Here is a 9,864-nt window from a genome sequence, read left to right as displayed (position 1 = left end):
TCAAATGAAGATTGCTAAAGTGTGGCGACCTAGCATAGATGTTTCACAGCCTCAAGGCATGAAGAATGAGAGAATTGAGATGCCTGCTACGTATACTATGTAGAGTCTTACATCAGAAACCTATCTACTTTTCAGTAGGAAAATTTAGCTACTTTCTAGACTTATGTGCCTGACTTGATAACTTATAAACACGCTCGACCATTAATCTATTTCGCAGACTTCAACATGTACAATACCCGTACAAAATTCAAAAAATGTTCAGCTAAGTTGGCAATGCAATAATACCCACATCTTATTCTTCGATCAAAAGGAGGTAAGTGTAGATAAAAAAATATGTCATGAGCACCATAAAGAAAAACAATTATCAAATGACAAGGGAAAGCGTAGTTTTGCACAAATTACTATTCATGCACCTGAAAGATCGACACAAAGTAGAGCCAATAAAGTATTGAGTCAACAATATCACTATCATCTCAAGGTTCTTCTTCTATCTCCGTCCTTCTCACCTCCTCTCCGAGCAAACCTACTGCCCCATCCAAATCAATCTCATGTCTTCATCGACCACACAACCAAAGTACCAATTGTCAAAAATCGAATCACCACTCTGGTTGATTGTTATAAATCTCGTTTTCCTTTTCAACTGAGCTCTACAATGCTGAAATTTCTAAATTCATGTGGTTTCCTTTTTCTGTCTTTCCATTGTTTTCTTGAAATTGAGTTAGTGAACCGGACATGTCCTCCAGACCATGGCCTGCACAAATCCCAAAAGGAAGCTCTACATATGTTGGTAACCTGGTTTATCATTCAGCTTCTTAGAGTACATTTGCCCTTCAACAATCTTGCATGCCTGCAATCAATTTGTAGAAAATACTGAACATCCGATGTCTAATTTAAATATGAGGAAGCACGCAGCATGTATACAGTACCTCCATAGGCAAATATACAGGCCGGGAATCATTTTCAGACTACATGCAAGGCCAAGTAGTATGCTGCAGATTGTAGTTGTATCATTGCATGAAGTACTGAACAACTAATATTCGTGTTCCTCTCTCATCAACAGGAAATCTAACATCAAACAAAATAACAGGAGAAAATTGAAAATTCAAATTGGGAAGAGATAATAATCATGAATTGATGCTAAAAAGGACACTGGTATAACATTCATAACTAAAATTGTGAAGAGGTATCAACTTAACAGAGATAGATCTTTGCAATGTTGCAAAAATCAATGCATGGGACTCAGGCAGATAGGTTGTACAGAAAATCATTATTCGAAGTTTCGAACCAATTCCTTACACACCTGCATCAATGAAGAAGAACAGGCCAAAAATCTGTACGCACATCTTTCTAATATTCTAGCAGCACTGATTAGTCACTCGAGAACGTAGTGATAATATGAACAAACCAAAGAACACCCAAATCAAAGCATGAGACGCAAGGAAGAGAGACAAAATGGCACACATCGAAGAAGGTCACCACATCGTTCTTGCGTCCCTCGCCCGTGCGGCCGCGGTGGCCTCGGCAGCCTCTGGCGGTCGCTCTTGGAAGGACGTCACCCTCCCCCTGGCGCGCCACGGCGGGCTCTTCCTGCCGCTCATCGTGCTCGCCTCCACCCTCGCCGTGGCGCTCCTCCTCCCCAACTTCCACGCCGTGCAGCCCCTCACCGCAGCCGCGCTCCGGGACACAAACAGATAACATATGTAGGCTGACTTGAGCAAAGAAGATCACAAGATGAAAAAATTAATCATCATCACAATAAAATAACTCTTTCTCCTCAATCTGCATAGCAGAGCATGAGTACGCCCAAATAGTTACATAATTTGCCTCCTTTCCATATACCTAGATAATTAGATTTCCTTGAAGGAAGAGTCTGTAAGAAAGGAATATGTAGAAATTAGAAAACCAACATAAAGCAAACTGACATTCATCTATCCTTACCAATTGAGGTGCATTAGTGAGAAAACCGGAACTTCTTACCATGTTGCTTGCGCAAGTAGCAGGCTTCCTAGGTTTGAATCACTCGAAGAGATGAATGGCCAAATCGCTGCAGCTGCTCTGTTCTGCTGATTGTGCGGGAGGACAAAGTGGTGAAGACACAGATGTGGGGACGGATTGCATCACCAATTCGATAGCCAAAAACGACTAATAAATTCCATCTTTATAAACAACAATACGGGTTTGCACACTTGTAACCTTCGGCCAGTGTGTTGCAACAGGAGAAAAAATAGTTCTTCTCATGTCCCTGCCTCGGTAAATAGATTTCAAATAATGCCTTAATATTCAATCTTGCATATCAAAATAGGGAGAAAAGGTAGTTCCTACCTCCCAGCTGGTAGGGTTGTCAGCACGGACTCCACAAACTTTTCGGGTTCGATTCCAACTTCTAACTGCGCAACTGGCTGAGCATGATCGACATGTCCATTCATTGAATCATCCTCGCCATAGCGAGTTCGTATGGGCATTCCTTAGAGAACCCAACCTGCTAGTCGTCTTCACTCTTCTCATTCAATTCTTGAATTTCTCATGCCGTGTAATACTCATCAGGCCTAAAAAAATATGACAAAAGATGTAGGATTCAGAGTACAGATCTTTAGAAAGATAACTTTTCTTTCAAAACAAAAGCCACATGTGAACCAAACTCTTCTTTCACAACAAAAGCCATCTGAACCAAGTCTGATGCCCACTAAAAAAACACTATGTTTAATGCATGCAACTCCAAGTGGAACTTATGCAGATAAACGAAGCAACATGATGATAGAAATCTGGAGATGGCACTAATTGATCTAGTGGGTCTCATCTGTAGTTTGTAGGTAAATAAGCGGACCCAAGTGAACTTGATGTCCTAGATAGTTTGTACAAATGCTCATATTGCCAGACTGCTCCTTTGAACCAGGCCGAAATACATATCACGAATTCATGCGGCTGTACCACTCACATAACATGTGGAATTTAGATGGGCAGAAGAACATCGTATAGGCACTTGCAATCGAGATTCCGTAAACCGTGAACCACGCAGCTGCTGCGTTGTCATTAGTTACCAAATGGCAGAGGAGAGTAGAGGTAGCAGCAATAATCTGGACTCTAAAATACTCTAGCCACAACACTGCCCCCGCACCTTGCTCATCTTATTACTCATTACAACCATCTGGATTCATTTGTCCTAACAACTAAGCAAGCATTGGAATCGGATCAGATGTAATGGAAAACGAAATGCTTAACCATGCATTAGATTCAGTCATAAAAACTTGTTCTTTCTGTCTTTCTTAATATATGGGCGTGTAGGTCTCCTGCGTATTTCCAAAAAGAATTTAGATTCAGTCAGACGCAGAACATGAAAAAGATAAGAGTTGCAAGAATCACAATACCTGGGACTCAATAGTTTCTTCACAAAAGTACCCATCAAACCAAGATTTAATATACCATCAAGAATGCCTGCCATAATTTCCTCAATCATCAAGAATTCCTGCCAATGCCCTGTTATACCATCAAGAGATTTAATAGAGCTATCTTGAGATCAGGGGATGGAGTTTGGAGCCACTGCTCGCTGAAGGTTTATGGTATTATCGGACATTCAGTCATCTCAAGCACATAACCTACTTGTGCGGGGCAGTCCGCGCCTCCAGTCCATAATGTGATGCAGCAGACATCACCAAATGATCTCCGGGGATGATGGAGTGATGGTAGCTTGCCTAGTTCAGTAGCCCCCTGTTGTCGGTCTCCGACCACCCTCATTCCTTTACAGATGTCGTCATCCGGCCACCGACGACAGCTGACCGTTGCTGCTGAACTTGGCCTCCAATGCTTCCTCTAGCCGCCTCCTTTATTTTGGAATATCTGCAGCATAGAGACCAACATGATCGTTTACCCCATGTAAACTGCAATTTGGAAGAATGCATATGTGTACACAATTATTTCCATTGTATACATGGAAGTAGCGATGCATTGACTATTGTACCTGATTAAAAAAGTAATGAGTAACAGCTCAAATAAGAAATCAAGAACATTGAACCTGATATTCAATAATGGGCAATGCACATGATTAACTTGTGCTACTTGCGCTCCATCAACAGTGTAATATCATTCTCACCTTCAACAATTACCGGAACACAAACAAATCAAACCTGACCCTAAATCTGCCTCTGTAGCCAATAGGAAGAAGCATCATCACTCACCTCGCCAGCGTCTGCAGCACTTGAGATCCTCTACGCATCTCTTGTCCACCGATGCCGCCCGTGCACGCTCACATCCCCGTGTTGACCACCATGGTTGAGCCTGCAGCAGTAGGGGTGGGGGCGGAACAGGGAGTGAGGAGGGAGATGGCGAGGGGAAAGATGGAGAAGAGGGGAGTATGGAGCGCCGGCGGGCATGTCATCCACCACAGTTGGGCCTGGGGGAGTAGAGGTGGGGGGAGAAGATGGAGAAGAGTGGCGGACGGAGCTCCGGCGGGCAGGCCGGAGGGGCGGCGGCTCCAGCCCTAGCTTGTTCGTGTGTGGGTCAAAGAAGGAGATGGGTGAGAGGAGTAAACAGCGAAACGTTTTTTTACAACACGGGCCGATGATAGCGAGGGAGTCGGACCAGCGACAGCGAAGCAGACAGGGCAAGCGGCCCACACGTGAACGGATAAAATTCTGGAATTAAACGTTTTTGGATGAAATAGTACCACCTCGGATGTAGAAAATAATATAGGTGAAAAAACTGAAAGCATAAATTCACGGGGAGAAGCGTATTGTGACGGTGAACCCACGGAGTCAATCCGTGCTTTATTATTAGGGATTAGGCATTAGGGATAGATAGATATACTAGCAAAAATGCCCATGCGTTGCAACGGGAGAAAAATATATACTAAAAGAACACAACATGCAAGGCACAAAAATTAGGCTTGAAGGCATACATATTCTTATGTTAAACGTGTACCAAATCCTCATGCACATCAGACAACATTGTTGACTTATTTTTTGCCATTAAATCATATTTCTTCTTCTTTCATCGTCCCAGCTCACGAATTGCAGTTTACTTGGTCGACGGTAAAATTAATTGAAATCTCTATATTTTTGCTGGCCCTTGATCAATAATATGGTCAATTGCAGGAAGCAATGTCTGTGGCCAACAGATCATCTGCCCCTTTCTCTTGTTTTGATGCAGATGGTGGGACATAGCTATCAGGAAAGGGTATTTGCAAAACAAAACTATCCGAAAAGGGTGAAGGGGAGGGTCAGAAGGCAGCTGCTAAGAAATATGTCAGATGTTTGAGGATGTCAAAAAAAAGTTAGATGTTTGAGGGTTAATAGCAAATGGTTGATAAGGCAGTTTGATGAACAGACTTCTTGTACAATACAGCAGCAGAACTTGAGAAAAATTGTTAGTCCCGTTCTTGGGACTAAGGAGTGGTCAGTACATCTGATGTGCCCCATAAGTTCTTCTATCTAAAGTAGGAATGTTTTGCTATAAAAAAAGTACACTGCCCCTGTTGCAACATGCAAAGACAAATGAGGATGTGATCAACTCATCTCAACTCCTCCAAGTATGTTGTTGCCTTATGTGACATTGATTCAGGAGCTGTCCCATCAGACGATGTTCCCTCTAAAAAACACAAACAGAAATTCCAGTTATGCTAATACTTCTGTTTTGCAAATTGCAGTCAATAAAAAAATGTGAAATAAACAGAAACAACAGAAATTGTGAAGTACAACAACAGCAAGCCACCAATTTCCCACAAGTGATCTTGCATGACCAATGCGAACTATCCTTATTACAGATTATTAGAATGTCGAGGTAAGGAGTAATTTAACCACCAAATTGTACTACAGTACTAAGTTTTATTTTGTTCCAAACAGTGTGTCAATTCACATAGACTCAAGCTTAATGTGGTAACTTCCAATCGACAAACAAAACAGATATCTTTGAACAGTTAAGTAAGCATATAAATTTCAATATCATACAAAGAGAAGTAAATATAAGAAAACCTGTCAGCAAAAAAACCATGGAACTATATTCACATTCATGCTTGAATCTTTAATCTCAGGAAACCGTAAAATTGCCTACATGTAATTTTGTACCCGCAGACCCATAATTTTCCAAAATTTGACCTACATCTCAAATCTTGTTTGCAATCCTAATGAACGTGTGCCACACACTGAGTAGTGCTCACATCACTTGGCAGACCATCCTGTTGGGTAGCAGGATTTCTGACATTAGTAGGTTTTGGAGAATATCATTGCCATTTAATCAAGGCTAGAAGCTGAAGCTTGACTGAAGAACATAGCAGAAATGAACTTGACTAAGTAAATAGATCAACAACTCGTTTGCTGGTAAGTACCCAGATTTTGATATTGACAAAATCTAAACCCCAAGACCAGTGATACTGACAGCAGAGCAAGAAACCTTTAGGGAGAAAGGTAAATTGGCTATTTGAAACGCCGTTGCGGATGTGATGTTTCCTGTTCCCCTGCTCCAGCATCACCAGATCCACGCATCCCCAAACAGAATGCCGCTACTGGCTCTCCCGCCTTGCGGCCTCCCCTCCTGAACAACATAAAGTCAAATAAAGTAACTCAATCACTGAAAGTTCTTTCTCATACATGAGTATCAAAGGTGTCATGAATGAAGTTGTTGAGAATGATAACAATGTACTACTCAATCATAACTGCTTCAGTAAAAGGAAAATAGCATAATCTCTTGGTGTACAGAATGGAATAAATATGCCAGCTCTGATTGCCATGGTTCAATCACTCCAACACACAAAAAATGGTGTGGATGTCATCTCCGGCAGCAAGGTTTTTTGTTCTTCTCCCTTCTGACCATCTCACTCCCTCTATAATGACTCAGGGGAGCAAACTCACCAGGAGCTCGTGGCGTCAAAAATCAAGCACAAGACACACCTCGAGACCTCATCAGACTGCAGCATCAACGATCTAACCATCAGTCAATCACAGTGTAGCAAAGGCGGAAACACGCCACATTAGCGCGCAGACTGATTCCGATTTTGATGCGATTCACATCCAACGATAGTGCTACAACGCCGTCCTGCACGGCCGAACGAGCATGAGCTGCTTGAGGGGTTCCGGGAGCGCGGCAACGAGCACCTTCCCGTGTCCCTGCCGACGCCGGCGCCAACGGCGCGCCACGAGCACCGTGTGCTGTAGGTGACCTGAAAGTTCCGGCTCGGGGCATCGGATACGGCTGGAATAAAGAGCCGTTGCAGCTCCTCCAGTTGGTAGTCTCACGATGATGGCAACCACCCGGTTAAATTGAAACTGCTGGCAGTACACCTGTGATCCTCCGCTGCATCAAGTATCAACCATCATGAGATTGATTCCTTATTTGGTCTGAAAAGAGTGATTATATTCGCTGTAGTTGTTCTGATAACCTCTTAATATTTCAGTCTAAGGTATACGCCGAAACTGGTGGACAAGATTGAGAAGCTTGGTGGAGCGCACCATGTTTTGACCCACATGTATGTTCAGACTTACACAGTTCTATATGTATCTATTGATTGTGCATTTGTGGACCTTTCTATAAGGAGATTGAAGAGTATCTAACCAGTTACCAAACAGTGATGATGTAGTGGATCATCGGAAGTGGGCCGAGCGGCCGAAATGCAAAGAGAAACATCCATTCAGGAGATGTAAGAACACCTGTAGAAAGGAACTTACTGGAATATCTAAAGAGTGCTCACACATCATGTTTTGAAGGATATTAGAAATCTATTAGAATTCGGAGATTCTAAAGTTGTAATTTGCTTATGATATTTGCCCTGATTATCTTCTGCGATAACCATGCTGATACAGGTAGTGGACATTACTGCTGATGTCGAGTGGAAACTTACTGGAAGTGGTCCCTGGAACATTGAAAATGGAACTTACTATACCCCAGGGCATACTGAAGTAAGAAACTCAACTCAATGAATAGAATTACGTTGAATATACGTCTAGCCTTTGGTTACGGATAAGTTTATGGATTAAAGAGGAGCTGGGCTTAGAGATAAGTGCACTACAGCTAGCTGGCTGCACTATTAAGGTTAAAAATATATATGTTATTCTTTGGAAAGGCAAGATGGTTGCACTATTCTTAAACTTCAGAGAACAAAGCTTGTATGTTGTTCGTTGGAAAGGGGATGGTAATGACGTCATTAAAAGATTCACTCATGAAAACAAAATCATTTTATGTAGAGCTTGGTCTGTTTGTTGTACAAATCGCTAAAGGCGCTATTCACACTGGCGACCATGTGGCAAATCAGAATATTCAGAGCAACTGAATCTCTTTCGGATGTACATCAAGCAATCAGGTAGTACAATCCACCCTCTTCTCCCTAGTCTTTCAATTGTACCATAGAGTTAAACCTAAATCCTAGTTGATCTATATATATGTATATCTGTCGCACAAACTTGCAGTGAATCTGCAACTGGATAGTTACTGGACCTAGATTTTAAGTGGTATTTACCTGGTAAGCATCCCTTCCAAGTACCGTATACATAATATATATTACCGAAATTCTGTTTGACACCTGGATTTGCAAGCCATCTCGTAAGATCTTCGGTTCAATTGCTTCTTGTTAACTGCACTAATTTGTGAGCTGTCTCTCTCCAGGGCATGGCTATCGAATCCTATATGAAGATGTACAGGCAAAAAAATGCAGCAATTGAGTCTCTGCTAGCTAACTACAAAAACTAAGATTCCAGTGGATAGTATGAGGAAGATGCAGAAGAAAGAGACAGGGAGAGGTTCCATTGGGTTGTCGGCCTTTTTTAGATCGTTACCTGTGGAGGTCATGGCCTCGGCGGAGCTCTGTCTGGGCTTATAGGGCGCAGATGCGGGGCGCCATCTCCGCCACACACAGCCAGGCTCTCCACCTGTGCTCCAGATTGGAAGGATGGATATGGAGAGGCGACCATAAGCCACGGCCTGAAACCTGAACCGGAGGAGGAGGAGCGCAGGATCGAGAGGGAGAGGCAGCCCACAGCCATTGTGTGAAACCAGAAGTGATGGAGGAGCCCGTCGAGAGATGATGACCTCGGCTTGGCAATCTCGTTGATCTCGAGGACGTGGGACTCCGGAGGCGGGTGGCGAGCCCTCCATAGCAACGACCGCGGCCACCTCCAGCATCGCGAGATCCAGGGCGACTTGGGAAGGGAGAGGAGCAGCATGCTGGATCCGACGTGCGCTGATTCTGACGCTACCCCGCCTCCTGCGCGTCCTCCTCCTCCTCCCGGTCGTTGCCCATGGCAGCGAGAAGCGTGCTGAGCAGCCCGTCGCCGTCGGCGGCGCGGGCCCGGAGCGGGCTGGCCTGGGCCTCGGCGTCGGCGAACGGCGCGCGGAGGACTCGGACGGCGCGAGGAGGAGGGCACGGCGGAGAGGAGGCAGGCCGCGGTGCGGGGAGGACGGCACGGCGGTGGATGGCGTGGCGGAGGACGCCGGCCGGTGGCGTGGAGGCGGCGGATCCAGATGGGGTGGGAGGCGTGGTCGCTCGTATTTTCTGGCAGAAATACGAAACGTTTTTCTAACTTATTTACTGGACTCCGGGTTAATTTCTCACAAACAGGGGGATTATTAGTAGGTAGAGAGGTAGATATATATATACTAGCATATATGCCCATGCGTTGCAACGGGGTAATAAAAACATAGACATTATTCTATTGACAAACTTGATGACAATACCTGTATGAATTTCGTACAATTTTTACTAATATATCTTTAGCTAAATAGAAAATGCATATAACATTAACATCTTTCAATACTGCAAGGTTTGGGAAGTGACGTGCAAATTTATGTGAATGACTTTTTATGAATTGAAGTAGCTAAGGATTAATAATGGGAAATTTATAAAAAAACATATCTTCTGTTCTGAGCAATCATGAATAATTTACA

At 43.6% G+C, this 9,864-nt stretch overlaps 1 protein-coding gene across 15 annotated transcripts; it reads right to left on the bottom strand.

Annotated features, from left to right (window-relative positions):
* Positions 1-320: 320 nt before the first annotated feature.
* Positions 321-9,614, bottom strand: LOC125520008 (uncharacterized). Of its 15 annotated transcripts, none has more exons than XM_087536026.1 (11): positions 8,757-9,614; positions 8,504-8,603; positions 6,382-7,281; positions 4,173-5,580; positions 3,598-3,834; positions 3,366-3,474; positions 2,323-2,546; positions 1,978-2,060; positions 1,840-1,870; positions 927-1,709; positions 321-847 (listed from the first exon to the last, which is right to left on the bottom strand). In XM_087536026.1, exons 1-3 carry the CDS (start codon positions 9,100-9,102, stop codon positions 7,011-7,013), a joined length of 717 nt encoding a protein of 238 aa, XP_087392152.1. In that variant the 5' UTR covers positions 9,103-9,614; the 3' UTR covers positions 321-847; positions 927-1,709; positions 1,840-1,870; positions 1,978-2,060; positions 2,323-2,546; positions 3,366-3,474; positions 3,598-3,834; positions 4,173-5,580; positions 6,382-7,010. The 15 variants fall into 15 exon arrangements, 13 of the variants coding, with proteins under 13 accessions (XP_087392152.1, XP_087392151.1, XP_087392150.1 ...); XM_087536025.1 differs by having other exon boundaries at positions 927-1,705; XM_087536024.1 differs by adding an exon at positions 6,091-6,166 and having other exon boundaries at positions 927-1,870; positions 1,978-2,546.
* Positions 9,615-9,864: the final 250 nt, after the last annotated feature.

This window comes from Triticum urartu, chromosome 7A (genome assembly GCF_056163025.1).
Source record: "Triticum urartu cultivar PI428250 chromosome 7A, HENAU_Tu73, whole genome shotgun sequence".
Lineage (NCBI taxonomy): Eukaryota > Viridiplantae > Streptophyta > Magnoliopsida > Poales > Poaceae > Triticum > Triticum urartu.
This window is presented reverse-complemented; position numbering and strand designations above follow the sequence as displayed.

Excerpts from the sequence above, each read along its gene's own strand:
- LOC125520008 (XM_087536019.1), bottom strand. The coding sequence starts at position 9,102 with ATGCTGGAGGTGGCCGCGGTCGTTGCTATGGAGGGCTCGCCACCCGCC. Across the intron at positions 8,604-8,756 it reads CGAGGCCATGACCTCCACAG|GATTCGATAGCCATGCCCTG; the intron begins GTAACGATCTAA and ends ATCTTCATATAG. Across the intron at positions 7,282-8,503 it reads GAGATGGCTTGCAAATCCAG|CGGAGGATCACAGGTGTACT; the intron begins GTGTCAAACAGA and ends TACTTGATGCAG.